Source organism: Falco biarmicus, chromosome 2, assembly GCF_023638135.1.
Source record: "Falco biarmicus isolate bFalBia1 chromosome 2, bFalBia1.pri, whole genome shotgun sequence".
NCBI classification, from domain to species: domain Eukaryota; kingdom Metazoa; phylum Chordata; class Aves; order Falconiformes; family Falconidae; genus Falco; species Falco biarmicus.
In genome coordinates, this window is record NC_079289.1 from 42550406 (window position 1) to 42570383 (window position 19978).

The 19978-nt window shown below is 35.0% G+C and overlaps 1 protein-coding gene across 4 annotated transcripts in view; it reads right to left on the reverse strand.

Annotated features, from left to right (window-relative positions):
- Positions 1-19978, reverse strand: part of KLHL1 (kelch like family member 1) — a 240184-nt gene that overhangs the window by 13544 nt on the left and 206662 nt on the right. For 3 of the 4 annotated variants that reach the window (XR_008820324.1, XM_056329293.1, XM_056329292.1), the window contains 3 exons: positions 18931-19093; positions 5335-5547; positions 641-812 (listed from right to left, as the gene is read on the reverse strand). Coding sequence is in view for 3 of the 4 variants with exons in the window: in XM_056329293.1 (XP_056185268.1) it covers positions 641-812; positions 5335-5547; positions 18931-19093 (548 nt within the window). In the remaining variant the exon portion in view is untranslated. Of the gene's footprint in view, positions 1-640; positions 813-2763; positions 4137-5334; positions 5548-18930; positions 19094-19978 lie in introns of those variants that run through there. The other variant, XM_056329294.1, reaches the window with a different exon arrangement.

The following is a 19978-nucleotide window of genomic DNA, read 5'->3' on the forward strand; positions in this document are numbered from 1 at the left end:
TTTTGTTTCTTTTTAAGTCTGCTATGAATCCAAATTTTTCCAAGCACTACTGTGATGTGATAAAATACATTCTTTCTACAACCAAATCACTAATCCCCAGATTCTTGCATTATACCACTGTTTCTATTATACCTATTAATTTTATATGGTTCAAAATTAGGAACATGCATGCACACATTTCAAAATATCCATCAAAAACAAGAAAAAGTGAATTGAAAAATGAAATGAAAACTTGGCTCTCTACAAAAACTAAACAAATTTTCATATGAGGATCCGCAGGACATACTGGTTACCAATTAAAATTTCAGATCCATTTTGACACTTTTTATGACATTTCTTCTGCATGAAGAAAAAAAAATGATATAAAAATTGATCAGAACAGGAATTTTGTCTGAAAAGTAACAAGATAATACTAATGACTGCTTATTCTGTCTTTTTCCAGTTTCTTAGAATCTAATTCTCTCTTCTTTATCTTCAGAGGAAACTCCTGACATAATATTTGATAAACTACTAAGACTAGTTTTAGAGCTATGGCAACCTCAGATACTACTTTTTTTTTTTCTTTTTTTCTTCAAAAAAGTAATGTTTTTATGTACAACTATCAAAATATGTTACAAACAAACAAACACTTTCTGATTACCTGTGTCCATTCATTAGTTTGAGGGTCATAAGCTTCCATAGTGTTCAGGTATGTTTGACCATCGTAGCCACCTACTGCATATAATTTGTCACCAAGGAGACAGACACCAACAGCATCTCGAGGCATACTCAGTGGAGCCACCATTGTCCATGTATCAGTTTTTGGGTCATACCTGAGGAAAGAGAAAGGAAACTGAATGTCCAGGGAGAAGATAAGTGTTGTTTCATGCTGATCTTCACTTTCCAGTGGGGGGTGGGGTGGGGTGGGTGGAATCCTTTAGCATCCTATTTAGCACACATTTATTGTGTTCCCAATTCAAACCTCTAAATGTTGATTATGAACTTTTGCTCAGCTAACCTTTTGGAATAAACCAGGGTATTTGTGGGATAAGGTGTCATAAAAAGCAGTTTGAGAAGGATATAAAAGCAATATCTGGATGTATGTATACTTTAATGTAAATATTTTAAATTGGATATTTCTTGTAGCACATTAAAAATGTTTTTTTCTAAAATTCTATTACACCATATTTTAATTTCTACAATTATCCTACACAATGTTCATAGCCAGAAAACCTTCCTAAGTATTCAGGGCATATGCTTAACTGCATTAGAGTTAGATTCTCGTGACATTTGCTCAAGTGAGGAGAGTAGTACAAGCAGTAACCACCACGGAATTGTTAAAACTGAGGCCAAAATTCCTTTTGTATAATGAGAGTCACTTTAAAATTAAACATTTAGCCTAAGCCATTAATTCAGATATTCATTAACAAGAAAAATCAATTAAATTCAGAAGCACTTCCATTATATCTATTTTAGACATCTGTAAAACAGAAATTAATCACCTCTTGATAGTGCCTCTCACTTTGTTACTAGGACTGTCTGGAGTAGTAGGTTAAACTAGATACCTCATTTTTAGATGACAGATACTACTAAAATAGAATACTGTTTCACATTATAAAAGAATTAATGTTATTTGTCCTTAAGCATCCCTACTATGTAGCAGAATCACTTGACAAACAGTTTAAAGACACAAATCCTTTGACTGACTTTAGACATTTGCTTAAGTGTAAGGTAGATCACATTTTGGGCATGATAATTTCTCTAAAATAATTATAAAGGAACTCTATATTGGCTAAAAATCTTTTTTATTTACAAGTCCCCTAGCTACTATATTGTTATGAGACTACAAACCACTATCTCCTACACCTTTAAGAGACAGTATTAGCTCTAGATTAATTTTTTTAGAGATAGTAAAGTTCTTTCAACATATTTACTTGTACTCTAAACCTTATTAACTAGAAGTTGATAATCCTACAGAAAGCTGTATATACATATACTTTACAAAAAAGGAAAATTTCAGGCTTTCAATACAAAGGCTGATTGTAAGGGTTCTTGTAGCTATTTCAGTCATTCATATTTTCAGTAAGGAACTAGTAGGAATAGTGTTTGAAGTCCCATGTTACACGTGAATACTGGGAAATGTTTAACTTTTTAATATAAATATTGCAACAACATTATACTACTTTGCTTATAAATGCCTTGTTGTTCATAAATATGGCCTTCAAATTAGACAGTAAAAGAATTGTCTTTAACCCTGATGAAATTGTTCTTGACTGCCGAATAAATTTTGAAAAAAAAAAATCTGCTCATGTACTGACTACTAATCCTTCTGGCTTTATCGGAACGCCTCACGAAATAAGATGTTAAAATTTTGTGTTTGATTTTTTACATCTAAAATACCATTAAATTGATTGTGTTGTTCATTTTATTTTATTATTTTACAATTTATTTTATTTATTCACATTCTTTCATTTTTCTATTCTATCCTTCCTTAAGAATTTTTGAGTTAAATATCTAAATATTGATAAATGTATTTTAAAACTTGAGAGGAAAATACTTTAAAGCAATGCTTGAATATGTGGAAGGGAAATGTATGTGTAATAAGCCAAAAAAAGAAAAAAATAGGTTTTGAATGGATTTTTTCAAAGACTGTGTGACTTTTTCAAAGACTGTGTGACTTTTTCAAAGACTGTGTGACTTTTTCAACAACAGCATTGTCTGTTTCTAGCTGAGTTTCCCAGCCAGTGAAATGCACCAGTGTGCATTGTATCTTCACCTGCCTAAAGACTCTTTAATAGACTCTTTGATATACTACACTTGAATTATAAGGACCAAGGTGAGGAGGTGTAAAAGCAGGGAAACTAAAAACAATTTATATTTTTTTTACTTTTTTTTTTTTTAATTAACAGGTATAAAAGTTAAACAGAATTCTTGTAACTCAATTCTGACAACAAAATAGAACTGCACAAGAACTAGGTTTTTGTAATTGCCAGGAAAATGTCTGAGATTTTTTATATCCTTTCTTCTGCTAAAAACAACTGTACATTTCATCTTTATAATAACCAGGTAAGCCCTAGGGTGAGAAGGGTTATGGTAAAAGTTCCTGAATGTAGAAAGAAATCAATTTGAAATCAAGGTGAGATGAAGGGGAAAAACTATAGATCACTTGCTTATGTTTTTAATAGCTGTAAAGTTTTGACTAACATTTGGAAAATAAAGCTGCTTCACAAAATCTGCCAAAATATCTCCAAAATTTTGTAATTCCTAAAAAGGAACTAGATATTTTAACTTTAAATAAGAATACAACATTGTATTTGCCCAGCTTGTGAAGAGCTGACAAGCATAACTATTATTTTCTTTTAGAATGCTTGAATCCATAGGAAAACCTTTACAATTGCATCAACCTTCAAAGAGATCAAACTAGGACTCCTAGTAACTACTGAGCAGAATTTAAGCAGTAGCATTTAAAAAACACATATCTGCTCTCACTAGATCTACGTAATCTCAAAAATAGTTTTAAAAACATTATGCCTGGTTCAACAGTTCAAGAGGAGCAAACTGGCATTTGAATAAAGCACATCTTATTAGGCTGTATCAGAATGACAAAAGGACTGAAGAGGAGGGAGTTAAAAAAGTGATATCTACAGAAAGTAAAACTTTCAGAGACATAAAATAATTTACTATAATAGACCTTACCACTTACTAGTCATTGGTTTCCTAAATTATTGAGCAGGTTTTATTTTTTGAAGATGATGCATTATTTTTTAATGTAAAAATAGACACATTAAATCACATCCTAGCTACCTTATAAACTTATCAATCACTGTGAGGGCCATGACAGTTTTTTCACGTTTTATTGGAGTTCACTGGATAATTCACATCCACTTTATGCAAGCTAATAGCCTCACAAGTTCTGATTTGTTAGTCACAACTTTGACTCTGGAAGCTAACTGCCCATAAAGTATACTATTCACATTTTTTGCTATCATTGCAGAAATACTTAAGACAAGCAACACTGTATAATGTCATTCAGATACAAGCACATAAAATAGCTTAAGTATATGTGGTTTAGTTTGTTGTCACAATATCCCCTTGAGAAAGACAAATGCGATGGGAGGTGGTTTGTCTTCAGCTCCAGAAAGGTCTTCTTTCAGAGACTGCAAAATGAAAGTAAAGCTCCCTTACAATAAGCAGAAGTAGTTGGAAAGATTTCATATGTATTAATATTGTCAGTAATAGTCTTAATATAAATTTATTTCACTGAAAATTCTTGTTATTGTTCCTTATAAATAGAGGTCCATGAAGATAGGCCCTGTAAGCACAGGCATCATGGTATTTTTCTGATGAACTCCCATCTGTTGGAGGCAAGAATTATTGTATTTGGCAGTCTGTGACCTTTGCTTATATGCAGTGGAGATGGAAAAGAGTCTAAGACTGAGCAAAAACATATGGATAACATAAGGAGTAAATTTTAACTTATAATCTTTGGATTACATATTGGGTAACTTAAATGCCAAGCCACATTCAGCAGAAGAAATAACTGACATTCAATTAAAGTTTAACCCCATCAGAAAATAAATAGATAAATCTCTCCCAGCACCTATCTTTACTTCTATGTTAAGATAAACCAGCTGCTCAAACATACTTACTTTAACCTTTGCAACCCGTACATATTTTGAGAGTGTATTTTCCTTATTTTATTTTAAAGCATACAGAAAAGGAAAAGTCAAACCATTGAAACATTTGAAGAGTACCTCGAAATTGAATGCTATAATCACTCCAATTGTGCCTTACTGCCCTACTAGATCTTCTTGAATTTGCAGAATACCCACTTGCAAAAATCAGTGTACTGTAAATAGAATGTATACAGCTTGTATCGACACATCAGAAAGTGGTGATGTTGCTAAAGGAAGCAATACTATGTACTGTAAATATCTATCACTTAAACAGTTCTATATTTCTTCTTTGCTCGGCTACATTTTAGTTACAAAATGCTTCTAACAATTTGGTGTTACAAAACTATTTCAAGGCTGAATTTTTGTCTCTGCAAAGTTTATTTTATTACTCTTCAATGTGTAGTATTGTGCCTTAAAACCCAGGATTTCTTAAATGAGAGGTGAAGAGTGGATTTTTGTGTCCATGATATTACATAATAGTACTGTGGGGAAAAAAAAGGGAAAGAAAATAACCTTCAAAAAAATTGAATTCTATAAACTTCTGTGGAATTTTCTAGTAAGTAATTATTTGACATTTCTTGGTGTAAAAACATCAGTTTAACTTTACCATCATGTACCTAAGAAAATTATGCTACTGGACATTATAATGTATTCAAACAATGCATGTGTAATTGGGTACCTTTCTACATAGTCCAGCAGTCTGGAACAGTGGTTAGAAGCAGGAGCATCATGGCCTCCAACTGCATATAGAAATCCATCACATGTAGCCACTCCTACACCTCCTCTTCTCTTACACATAGGAGCACACATATTCCATTTATTTGTGTGAGGATCGTAATATTCCATTGAACTCAAACACGAACTTCCATCCCGACCTCCAATTGAATATAACCTAAGAAAGTCCACACAAATAAAAATTTTAATAAACCAAGAGCTCAGAACTGTAGAACTAAACCCAAGGATCGTCTGTTTTGGTTTTTTGGTTTTTTATATCTGACATTAGTAAACAGGAAAAAAAAAAAATATCTCCCAAAATCATATGAATTTCATATGGTCAGCAAACACAGATAATTTTGATATTATTACCAAATGCACATTCTACTTAGTGCTTTGCCCAACTGAATGGAAAGGAAGATATTTTCTTTCTGGTAATGGACATTTTCATTCTTCGATTATAGCATATACTGCCAAGAGTGCCACAAGTGCCATGCAGACATGTCTCTACAGATTTATAAATCATGTAAGCAGGGTTGCTGCCTAACTGCTCATCATCAGTGAGGTAGAAGTGGAAGTGCTAACTTACAATTGATAATTTAGACAAAGATATATGCAATCCATTTATTACAGTTTCTCTATGGTTTTATTGTGCACCAAAGTTGTGGAAATTAGTCTGACAACTGCTGTCACGTATTTTAATATTTAATATGTGAATAGGTTCACAAGCTTCTAGTTCTCCTTTTTTGGGAGAAAAAAAAAAAAAAAAGGACCTCATAAGCTCTGTATGCTAAAGTATAAACCATACAGAAAACTGTAGCCAGACTCTTATCTAGTATTCAACCTACTCCACATGAAAAACTATCAATGAGATGGTTGTGTCCAGACAGAATTTTACACTTATGATATGGTATAGATCAAATATGCAGTGCGTTGCAGAAAAGAATATCACCTTATGTTTTAAACATGGATTTTTAAAAAGTACTACATTGGTTTTGAGGATCTTGGTTAGATTGAAGAAAAGTTCTGACCACACTAACATTAACATGTCTACTCAGCAAGTAAGAAAATGATACCCCCAGGCACAGTATGTTGATTTCCTTCATCAGAATATATTGCAAAGATTTTGTTCTGTAGGGAAGTCATAGAAAACTGAAAATATTTTAAATTCAAAATGGCAAAAATGTAGTTTGAGAAAAAAATATGTTGTGTTCATAACCATCTGCAGGCAAGAAACTTGTTTCGTTGCCCCTTTTATAAGCGTTCCCAGGAGGAAACAGTTCTGATTATTTTTTTCCCACTATTACCATGCTGCATTCATTTCTTATATGAATCCTTTCGCAGTCTGTTGCCTTTTCTATAGTGCTTAAAGATTAACTAATAGAAACACAGGCTATTTTAAAGTCCAACCACTGAGCAATTTAGGATGCAAAAGCTGTCTGTGTGAAGCAATTATTCATTTGGAAGCTTTTACTGTCTTAAGCGCTCCATGAATTCAGAGCTATTTAAATGTGCATTTACCATTACATTGTGTTGGCATAGATGCTGATGAACAAGCAAGTACTGTACTACTGCTAAATATGTCACTGAAGCCATAGAACATTCTGGTACTGCCTGACAGACATACTTATGCTCTGTCTGACGCAGCCAGGAAAATCCATACTCCTGTATGAGAGATGTTAAAGCAAATACATTCTTTTGCAACTATTTCTGTGGATCCAGCCCTAAGGCTTTTACTTTTCTATATGATTATCAGGTATCTACCGGTGGGATCCAATTCAAGATTAAGACACCTACACGTATGTGTTAATATGTGTGTCTACAATGTCTAAATTGCTGTTATGCTCAGGGTACTCAGCCGACCCTAAAGAACAATTTGATTCACCAGCCACATCCATACTTTTTTTTTCTCATCAGAGAATAAGAACTGCAGAACAGCACTAAAAAAATCAAACATGCAATCTGAATGCATTTATATTAATATGAATGTAAATACAATCATTTACATATAGGTGTCTGCAAGAATGTCATCTTTATTTTCAAAGATAAGATGTGGTTCCACTGCCCGCAGACAGTGATCAAACATTATTTGTGACATCTAGGGTACAGTGACATCCCCTGCAGGCTGGCAGTTATGACAGACTACACAGGAGAAACCTGCATGATCGCGGGATGCCAAGGAGGCCATCCTGAGGCAACTCAAATGGCAGTAAGCAACTACATATAGAGAAGATAACTGATCTCTAAAAACGAAGACTATGGTTAACAAGCCTGAGATTTCCAAATGATTTCTAAGTAGATATTTGGACACCTAAACACTTCACACAATTTTAAAAAATGCAAAGTACCAACACTTCTGCAGAGTCCAATGTGAATAACCGTGTTTTCCCCTAGTCTAAATACCCACCACTTTGTTCTTTTATGTCATGAAAAGTTATCATCTATTCCGTTGTCTTTCAACTGAAATAAATCTATAAGCTGATATTTTCACACTGAAAGCGAAGCACACTTTTTCATTCTTCTGTTTCAGACAGCTAGTAAAATATAGCTAAAGGCATTCCAGAGTTGCTGGCAAAGAGACAGCAAATGCTGTTCATAAGTAACTAATAAAAGTTTCAGCCAGTGGTTGGGACCACTGAGTTTTTGTTAAAACCCTCCATGCTATTCAGATCAAAACAAAATTAATTTCCAAAATCAGATTTTTTAATGCTCTGGTTGCTACTGAGCATGAACACCTCAGACAGGAATTGCTTCCCCTCCTTAGCCAAGTTTCCTAATCACACAGAGGCCCAAAATGACTGCTGAACAACTCTAACCATTCAGGAAATTCAGGATACTGTAGAGCTAACTGAATGAAACTTTTGAAATACTTAAATCCAAAGTTATTTAGTAGTCTTACTTCCTTCTTAGTGCTCAGGGTCCTGTTTTATTAGATGACTTAGAAGTAATCCATTTTTGCACCTTTGCCTTTCTTGGTAACAGTTTATAGTAAAATTTTCTATAAGGAAAGTATAATGTATTTCTATAAAAAAGCCTGAAAATGTGTCATTACTAAGATCAGATATCAGTCCTGCAATTGCAAGGGCTACTTTTATGCCTCCTAACTATATTAGATTCTATTACTTCACTTACCAGGTACCACCTCTGCTCTGGATGATTTCTTGAAAATACTTTTAAGTAGACTTTCATTATCATCTTTCAGAATTCAGAGATGAAAGATAATCCAGTGAATCTGAATTTTGTAAAATGAAGTTCCTCAAGTTTTGTTTTGTTTGTTAAATTCACGTTGTTATTTACAATATTATTGTAGTAATTTCACCTTTCCTTATACACTACTTCAATTAGAATCAAACATATAAGTATTTTTTTTCTATTTCTCCCACATTACCGGTGTCTGTAGACTTCTTGTAGATGTCATATCTCTTAATAGCTTTTTAGTACCTACAGTATTGTTAAGACTTTATTTTAAACATTACTCAATTAAAAAGAAAGCTTGAGAAATAATCACAATCAACATTACATAACAGTCACATCTTCATTCTTTTTTGAGCTGGGAATACTCTGTTGACTGAATTGCACCTTACTGTGCATCCCATCAAATCTGTTGGGATTCCCATCATAATTATCACCGTTTAGAGGGGAAGATCAATGAGAAAATGAAAGCATCCAGTACCGAGTACTTTTATCTCCACAGATCACAGTGAAGTTTTGCCTGTGGAGACGTTATAGATTTCTATTCCCCAGTGCTCTATATTTCACCTTCTTCAGACACTGCACGTAGATATGAATTGAGAACAAACTCAGTCTCCTCCGAGCTGGAAATCTGTCTTTTTAGGGTTTGGTTGCTTCTTTTTGTATTAAGATGGATAGAGATTCCTAAACATTTCTCTGTGTGTGTGGGTGTGGGGGGGTGTGTGTGGGGGTGTGGGTGTGTGTGGGTGTGTGTGGGTGTGTGTGGGGGTGTGTGTGGGGGTGTGTGGGTGTGGGTGTGGGTGTGTGTGGGTGTGTGTGGGTGTGTGGGTGTGGGTGTGGGTGTGGGGGTGTGTGGGTGTGTGTGGGTGTGGGTGTGTGGGTGTGGGTGTGTGGGTGTGGGTGTGTGTGGGTGTGTGTGGGGGTGTGGGGGTGTGGGTGTGTGGGTGTGGGTGCGTGCGTGCGTGCGTGCGTGCGTGTGTGTGTGTACACACACACACACATATAAAATGGCTAGAAAATGCAGCAGAGGTTTCCAACTCGGAGACATTAGGTGAAATCATGATTGGATGGATCAAAAGCATTTACCTCAGTTCTATCATTACCAACCTTTGATAACTAATCAGAAAAGCCATTTTTAAATTCAGTTTGACAAGCCAGCCTCAAAAGACCAGACTGCCTTTGATGTGAAGTAGCATGGTTTGTGAAAACAGTCGAATCATGCCTTTACTGCATTTCTTAATGAGGTTTTGCCTTTCAAAATTCTTTCACTGTGAATATCAAAGACCATATACAGTCTTTTGCTTAGACCCCTTTATACCCTTCTCTGTCCTTTCAGTGTGCCTGAAAGAGCAACACAGAATTACTCTGGCATGAAGGATATCTGCCCAGTAGAAGCGAGGGGAAGGTAATAATTTTCCTCAGTGCTGGACCTCCATATTGCTCAATCAGTCCATACCTGATCCAGGAATTGGGACTGTAGGAGAGGAAAGATATCTATCTGTGCTGCCTTGGTTATGCTAATGAACAGCTGTTCACTGCCAAAAGTTGAAAAAAATGGTAATTTTCTGAATTGAAAGTTTTAAGGAAGTCTTATATCTGTGTGTGAATTTGGAATGGTATTTCATGTGTTTGGTGCAGCAATGCAGTAGTGGAGTAAATTAAGAATACCTACAATTTGACAAAAAAAAAAAAAAGTGAAGGAAAAAAAAGTAATAAAGTGCCTGCACTTAAAGAAATATTAACTACTGATAGAAAAATTTGAGAGAAAAACACCCTTTGCATAGATAATATAATTATGGCAAAGTTTAACTTCCTACATTAGAAAGTATAGCTACCTAATAGAAAGAACCTGTTTCAAGTAAATTTAATTCTAATCAAAATTATATGGGCTACATTATCTCTGCAAGACCAGTGACTGAATGCAGATTCCACCAGTTTAAAATGTTCATGCCCATATCAGGCTATAAGAAAGTTAAGGCTAAATAGTCTTTGTAAATTAATCATTTCCTATAGCATAAGCTTAAGGCCTTTTATTTGCTCTGTTATTTATTAAAGACACAGTGGATCTGTTATTGAATTCACAGAATTACTTTGTGCTGGACTGAGCTAATGTGCTTGCAATATGAATCTCCTTTGAGAGTTTAATAACTTTAGACCATACAGCTGTTACACTTTGTTCTGTCTCAGTAACCATTTACTGCATGGTTTTGATTAAAATATTTTTTTAAAATCTACACCTTTTTGTAGTTTCCACAGTTAAGGAAGAATATGTTAAAATATGTTAAAAAAACATTAGCTTGACATGAAATTTTGAAGTGCTACTTCAGCTTTAAAAATCACTATTGCAGCATATTAATACTTAATTGATTTAATATTGAACCAGTTCCCTAGTTTTTACTTAAGTATGAAAATTATCAGTGCATTGCAATTATATGGATGACTTGAAAAAAAGTCTTAGATCATTTAGTCTGTGACCTTCACAATGAACAAATCCTTCTCAATTCAATGAATTCAACCAATAATGAAAGATTCAGCTGAGGCTGGTCTATCGAGTAAAAAGACATTTCATTTTACCCCAATATTAGTTATTAATAAGTTAATCAAGTTTCAAATTAGAAAAATAGAAATATCAGTTAACAGTGGAAATGGCACGATATTCTGCTGTGGTGACTATAGTAGATATCTGAGAGTTGCTGTAAGGGCTGTTGCCCATAAAGATATTTAGTGGAGTATCAAACTAGATATTTACTTTTCTTTAAATTCAGTAAGTTTCAGATGTTTAAATAACCTCCACAGATTTCCACATATCAATAAGTTTTAGATGTTTAAATAACCTCCACAGATTTCCACACCCATGTGGAAATAAGAAAGTATGTGTATACACATGTATATACACACAAATACATCTGTGTATAGATGTGTGTATGTAATTCCAGTAAATGCCTGTGTTTGGTCAGGGGAGTATCTCTAGACTTCTCTGACTGCCGTGAACAAGGGCTTCCTTCAGGTCCCAGCACACAGGCACCAGGTACTCTTTGAGACAGACTGGGAGTCTCATAATTCATCTCCCACTAAAAATAATAATTAAAAGCCAGACTTTCAGAATATTCCAGAATGTGGGATGCTAATACCTTTTGCAGTTTTGACCATGTGAGATATGACAGTGATTGGTGAATGCCTTCTAAAAGTCTGTACTTAACTGTGGAAGCTGCATCATTAAAAAATTGGCTGTGTGTCTTCTAGGCCTTATCTATACTGCCTTATCTATACCGTCCAGATTGGTATCTATGTGACACTTTCAGCTTAAATTAGGTGGAGAGACCCTATTGCCTTTTCCTGTCACGCATCAGGACTCAGGAAGTTAATTTACCATGTCTGCTTGGTCTGAAGTACATTTACATTCCTAAATTAATGCATACCATATTACAGTATGTTACTATGTAAAATTTGTTGTTCATTACAAAATATAAAGAAAAAAAGAACTATATAATAATAGACAAAATATGAATGGCAGGCCTTTCAGCCAATAACAGTCACACAGCCGTATGCCATTCAGCAGTCAGCCAGTCCAAAAATCTTGTTTGTGTGGGTGAGGGATGAAGAGAAGTGCACGGTGGGTGTACACGCCAAAAGATGTAGATGTGTAGTAAACATGCTGTCCTGGCTTCAGCTAGGACAGAGTTAATTTTCTTCTCAGTAGCTGGTACAGCGCTGTGGTTTGGATTTGGTGTGAGAACAATGCTGATAGCACACTGACGGGTTTGGTTGTTGCTGGGTAATGTCTATACTATGTCAAAGACTTCTCAGTTTCTCAGGCCTTGCTAGTGGGAGGGTTGAAGGGGCACAGGAAATTGGGAGGGGGCACAGACCAGACAGCTGACCCCAACAGACCAAAGGGATATTCCATACCATATGACATCATGCTGAGTATATATAAGCTAAGGAAAGAAGAAGGAAGGTGGGACATCCAGCATTATGGCATTTGTCTTCCCAAGTAACCACTATGCGTGCTGGAGCCCGGCTTTCCTGGGGATGGCTGAACACCTGCCTGCCCATGGGAAGTGGTGAATGAATTCCTTGGTTTGCTTTGCTTGCATGCACGACTTTTGCTTTACCTATTAAACTGTCTTTATCTCAACCCATGAGTTTTCTCACTTTTACTCTTCTCATCCTCTCCCCCACCTCACTGTGGGGTGAGTGAGCGAGCCGCTGCATGACGCTTAGTCGCCCACTGGGGTAAAACAACAACACATACAAGACAGAAACGTTGCCTAAGCATCTGAGAACCTGAACATAGTCTTTCAGGAGAAAACAGGCTCATCAAGTTCCCACCCTGCAACCAAGATGTCTTTAGCATCTGCCATGTTTCCTAGCATGGTTCTGAAGCGCAATACATCCTAGCTTCATATGCATCTGCTTTGGACTGTGGGAAAAATACTGGTTTTACTGTAAAGTTTCATAATTTTTCATTGTCGTCTTCTAAGAGTCACATAAACTTACCTAGCTTGTATCTGTTCCAGCCCTTTTTAAGGCTAGCCTAGCCATATAAAAAGAAGTAAGCCTGTGCAAAGGCTCCTATTTTACAAGCTAGATGTAAAATACCAAGTTAAATCTTGCTTGAAAAAGAAAGAATATGATGCATTTTGAATTGAATTGCACATTCACTGAGCTGCATGGGACCCCTACTTAGGAAATATGAATTTGTGTGCAAACGTACAAAAGACAGACCAGGATACTGAATTAGTAATAAGCTTTAATGATTCTGCTAAGAGAAAATGTCACAGATAGTTTATTATATGATACATGAAAGGTAAAGAAGCAGAACTGAAGGAGGTTGTAATCAGCCATGCAATCAAGTTTTGTAGGTGGTTATATGAATGTAATACATTACTAATTCTCTTGTGCCAAACACTGAATGGCTATTAAGGACCTTGTGGAATTATTAACTTATGCCTCTCTGAAGTCAGTACACAGCAAATATATTCCTGTGAGCGACTAACTACAAGACAATTTTGAGAACCTTTCTCGTGCACACACTGATTGGGTCTGAATTTTGCTGTTTTCTTGAGAATGAAAGTTCAGTAAGCTAAATTTTCTGATGTTCACTTTGTAATAATGCATAATAGTCATAAGGGACATATTAAACTACAGCAACTGCTGTTTACCACAGGCACATTATTGATCTAAATAACACAAATTTCATTCCAGCTTTGCCTCATTAAATGACCTGAAAACAAAACATTTGCCTGCACATATGCCAAAGCCTGTATGGGCCAGCTCTCTGTTGCCCATTCAGAATAAAAAAGAGAATAGCTGGAAAATTACTGCTAGGACAATAATCCAGTTTATGGGAATGCATTACTAAATGAATCCAACTATTGCAAAACCGGTGAAACTGAATGAATGTAACTAAATATAAATAAATAAAAAACAATTTTTAGAAACAAAGCTAAATGTTATTAAAGCAAATGAAGTTGAAAGCATAACAAATGAATTTGCATGGGTGTGAAGGGACATGACAGTAAATATTTACATATATATGCATTTAAAAAATATATTGGTAGACTCTATTTCTATGGATGCTTAAGCAGAACTACTAGAATGTTGAAGCCATTCTAAATTGTATCCACTACTGTCAAGCAACAAACAAAATCTAACATTACCAACTGATAAAAAGTAATTTCATAAAGGACACAACCACAAATTCATATTTTTATGTTGGACTATCTTACAATAAAAATATGAAAAGGAAACATATTCAAATATTGGAAACTAGGCTAAACAGGAAAAAGGAAGGAAACACAGCTGATGGAGAAAGATGAGGCTGTCCAAACAACTCCAATACTAAAGTTGTTGCACTGTATTAAGAGGATCTAAGTTTAGGATTTTGTTCCCATAAAATAAAACATCTCTGGGTCAGTTTAAGCATCTTACTATTAGCATTTATATTGTATTTTCCTGCCTAAAAAAAATTAGCAGTCATAATTTTGACGTCTTTCTTGAGATTATAAATTGTGATGCATGCCCTCGAGAGTGTTTCAGCATTTGGTTACTTTCTTCGGTACCAAACTTAGGAAAAAAGAACCACAGATAGAACTTGGGTACCAACCTCCTCAAAGCTCAGCTGTTTTAAAAATGTTCAACTTGGCGTTTTTCAAAAATGCTATAAAAATGGTGAACTCTGGCCAAAGCTGGTCATTTGCCCCTGGATAGACCTGCTGGTTGGGTACTTGAAGCCCATCCACATTCTTCATTTTTCACCTTTGCCTAATTTAAATGGCTTCCTTACTGGTTTCTAATAAACTTTGCTTTTCCAAACTCCATTTAGACATTTGACAGGAAATCTGATCTCCTAACTTAATACAAAAACGTCCTGTATGTGGTAATTAATTAATAAAGTGTGCAAAAAATTAGTATTTCAATTGTATTGTCTGTAAGTTCCCACACACTGGCAGTGGGGGGCTGCAAGGGGTTCTGTGAGGAGAGGCCAGGGCTTCCCCGTGCCAGAAACAGCCAAGGTGATGGTGTCTTGGAGAAAAATGTAACAAGAAAGGGCAAAAAAAGCCACACATGCAGAGTGAAAAGGGATAAAAGGAAGCGCAAAGTCAAAGAAGGAGGAAGAGATGCTCCATGGCACTGAAGCATTTATCTGCACTGCAGCCTGTGGAGGACATCATGCTGGAGCAGCAGGACACTTCCTGAAGGACTGAAGCCTATGGGGAGCCCATGATAGAGCAAGGCAAATGCGTGAGGAGGAAGGAGCCACAGACAGAAGTAGTTATGGACTGACCACAACCCCCATTCCCCATCCCCCTGCACTGGTCAGGGATGGGGGTAGAGGAATTGGGAATGAAAGATGTAAGCGAAGCCAGGGAAAGTGGGGAAGAAAGGTGGTGTTTTAAACTCTGTCTTTGTTTCTCACTACCCAGAATCTATGTTTATCAGTGATAAACAGTACTGCAACCTCAAAATGTAATAATGCAACCTGATTATACAAAGAAACCCTGTCAACTGGACTCAGTACATCAGATAATTACTTTTATGGATTTCTGACAAATTTAGCAGGATTTTATGGCTTCAGCAAATAAGAAGGTTTTTTCAAACTGGATTATAATGCATATGTTAGCACACTGTTTTTCACATTTTTGGAAAGATTTGGATATAATATAGCACTCTCAGTTTAAATTTAAAAATGTATTTCGGTGAAGTAACATTCATTTCTGTGTACCCTGTTTCGTCAAATTCAGATACTATTGCTTTCCATTTATTTGAGAAGCAAAATAATTGATAATCTAATTGCACAGACTGTACAAGTAAGCTTCAAAAGCATAAAAAGGTTCAATAAGACCTAATATGAAGTTAGTTACAAATCAATCATCTTATACTGTAAGGAGATCAGTATCTAAAAGTTTTTCTTTTTATATTTATTTCCACAGGTTTATGGAAAAATATAATTTACATGCAATTTTATGGTAAAATGTATCATTTTTTTCCTGCTTAAAATGGCTTTAACCTGAAAACCAATGAAGCAGAGCACAGGGGTATGAAAAATCACAAATGGAATAGTTTCCAACATTAAAAGACAAAAGAAGAGACTATTTTTTATTTTTTTTTCAAGTACTTAAGAAGCTCACAGTTGAGCTATTTAGCATACAATATCCCTTTTAAGTAAAACGCCCAAACACTCTGGGACATACACACATAGAATAGTTTCTAACTCTCTCACTTCAAAGATAGTCTAACCTTGCTGCTTTTTATTTACGTACTTATACAATTCAGTGCAGAAGAAAACAAACATAAAGAAGAACCAGGAAGAGACTCCTGAGAACTTCCATATTAAACTAGTTTCTCCCTTCTTGAATGTTAAAGCCAACATCGTGTTTCTCATTGAGACATCATTAGAATTTATTTAAAAAAAAATAATAATCCATAATGGTTTGACTATTTCAAAGCAAAAGGCTAAAATAAGGAACGCAGCATATGTCAGTTGTGTCAAACAGCAGTGCAGTAAGAATGGCACCAGCCAGTTGAAAGGTTTGGTTCTTACATGTTTTCAAGCTTCAGTTCATGGCATGTGGGGTATTTTTTAAAGGTGGTATTCAGATTAAAAAAAAAAAAAGATAAATAGCAGTAGTATATTTGCTATTTGTTTCAAAGAGACCAGTGCTTTTCAGTTTTCAGTGGTGTCATTCTGGCTTTCTGGGACACAGATAACATCTTGTTTATTTTTAAAGCGTTCTATGTAAATTCTGCAAAATTCAGTTGAGCTTTTATTAACTGAGAAGTATTGAATACATGCTCAGCTGTGCAAAAGAAACATACCTTGAATATATATACATAATCATATGCAGCTTTTCATATTTTTTTATTTATATTTGCAGGGTTATTTGTCTAGATCTTGTATCTGTTAGTTTGCTGCATGGCTCATACACTACTGAAACCACACTCCTTTAGAGTAACAGGGTGATTCAAGCAGCTTTGTCCATTTGATCTACTCTGGAACATTTAGTGCCACTGTGACTTAGTAAGGGAAAGCAATGACATTTAAGCTTCGGTGATATAAAATAGACTCCTAATGTCATAGATGAAAGGCGTATCACCTGAGCATATGATAACATGAATTAAATACAATCTTAGTAATGAAAGCATCCAATAAAACCTATTTAATCCAGAGTTACTCTGCAAGTAAGACACAACTGTAATATGACAAACTCATGAAGTTAGATAACACTTTTAAAGCCTGTAGTTTTAATTAATTTGAGATTCAATTTAAACATATATATTTATATACATATTGTCATAAAGATGGTATTATGGGATGTCAGGCTTCCTACTGCTCCTGCAGAAGGGTACACGGTCTCCTATAGGTCTTGTGACAGTTGTTTGTGGGCTAAATTAAGCTCCTTGTCTGACTCGTATTTAGTGACTCTCAAAGTCAGTGGAAAGAGTCTGACAATCCCAGAAATCAATTCAGCCTACTTATCGCAAGCCTGTATCTTCGGTATGATAAGCACAACCTAATACGGAAGATTTTTGAGAGATTTTCCAACTGTATAATCAAAACTGAATGATTCGCAAGTGAAAGAAATGCACTGGGCAAAATTTAGTAGGTTGTTGAATTATGCAATAGCATAGTCTACCATGAAACCAAATAGCCTTAATAAGTCCTTTTTTCTCCTATATACTTTTTATCCTAAAATTTATTAACTATTTTTTAATGTCCCCAACATTTACTCTCTCATTCCATTCCATTCCACATCTGCAGCTGTTTCTCATCCTTTCTTCCCTACTGTTCAGTAGCAATAAAGTATGAGGAAAATAGTATCCCAGAATCTGCCATACTCCATTGTTCCCACCATACCCAAGGGATTCTTTATGGACTGCACTTTATTTATGTTCAGTTGTCTACAGTGGGATTCTTCTTCCCCACTTAAATATCAAAACCAAAAAGGTCAGATTTTAAGAGAGTCCTCGGGATTCCTATATAGTTAGTAGAGAAAAATGGGCATTTACAGAGCACAATTCATCCTGACCTGACAATAAATGCTTAAATTAAGTAAGACAAATGATATCCTAAAATATATATTTCTTCCACTGACTATAAGGTGAGCTTAGGATGATTGGCTCAGATGCAGATGTCTGTAGAAAAATACTTGAAGTCAGATGTGATTAATTCCTCCCTCACCTCTAAATTATTGTTGTTCAGACCATTTTCTTTTTATCCACATAGCTAAAAGCAAGTACTTTAAAAGTGAAAAGCAACAAGAAATACATAATATTGCGTTACTATAAAATGAGTTTTAATAAGTGTCACATTAAAATTCTGAAAAGTGAAAGTTATAAAAGAGAAACAGAATCTGAAAATTATTAGCATTACAGGTTTAATGACTGATTTGACAAAAATCAAGTTTCTGTTTACTTGCGGTGTGAATGTAGTTGCCTTCAGAGAAAGAAGGTTTTATGGTTCAATGATTGGCTGAAGCATGGTACGAAATGCATATACAATATATCTTATCACTAGGTACATTAGTATATTAGATGCATAAACTCAGCTGGTTAACTAGAACTGACATATATGAGTTAGATAAATCAACGGACAGTTTGTCCTGAACTGGTTTACACCATAGACACTGAAATTTCACATGTATTTTCTTAAGCATTTGTTTTAAATATTAAACAAAAATAATATAGAAAATATATGCAAATTAGTTATTTCAAATAAATGTAAAAGCCATGAGATGTAAGAGGGTATGTAGAATTTATTTTAAAAGACACCCTCTAATACAATATACTAAAAGTTATTTACTTCTATATGTTACAGTTACCCTTCCAGAAATGTGTTTTGACCATGTAAGAATACCCTACTCACTTGCCATTTAATGCTGCTACTCCAACAGTGCTTCTGGCAATTGACATACTTGCCACAAACGTCCACTGCTGACTCTGAGGGTCCCACCTCTCAACTGTATTCAAATAACTCCAACCATCATGTCCTCCCACTGCATAAATAGGCCCTTCAAGCACTGTAACTCCTAAAATGGAGAGAGTGAGAGAAGATATAAGTATGCTTTCTCCATCAATAGTAAAAAAAAAAAAAAAAAAGTTTTCCAAAACATAGCTAAGAAATGAACTTGCATATTCAAAGTGAAAAATGGAAACACCAGTTTGAGAGTTGATTAATGAAGGATTAACAAACAGGAATAAAATTAATGCCACTCCACATGAAAAATGGGCTTTATGAAAAATAGGTCTTGTCATACCAACCTAATTTCATTCCTTGAGAAGATTCATTACTTCATAGAATAACCTGTCAATGATGTGATAGTCTTGGATATCTGTTTACTGTTTAACTCAAGACCTCATAACATTCTGATCATGAATTAGCTCTTCAGGATATCAGTAAAGCACATGATAAATAAATTACGGACTAGATGCCTGATAGATCTCAAATTATTGTCAACCTAAGGGGGATTTCACTGAATGGAATTGCTTCCACCTGGGTTCCACAGGGGACAGAAAGATTAAGTCTGATGTTTTCAGCATTTTTATCAATTACATAGAAGAAAATATACAATTTTTCATTAGCCGGAAGCTTGGTGGACTGGCACAGAATCAAAAAAAAACCCCAAACCAAACCACAAACCACCCACATTTTCAAAGGCTACAGCAAGTGATTTACAGTGAGAAACTTAAGCTGCTTCATCAATTTACATTATTGAGAAAAGAAATAACAAGAGAATGGGTACCTTCACAAGACAATAATGTTGGATATATAAGGATTCTTTTATCTAGTGAAGAAAAGTAAAACAAAATATAAAGCATGGAAGTTGAAGTGAGAAAAATTTAAAGAATTAAAAAAAACCCAACAAACAGACTATGAGGGGGTTTAACCACACATTCAAAAGAACTGAAGAATT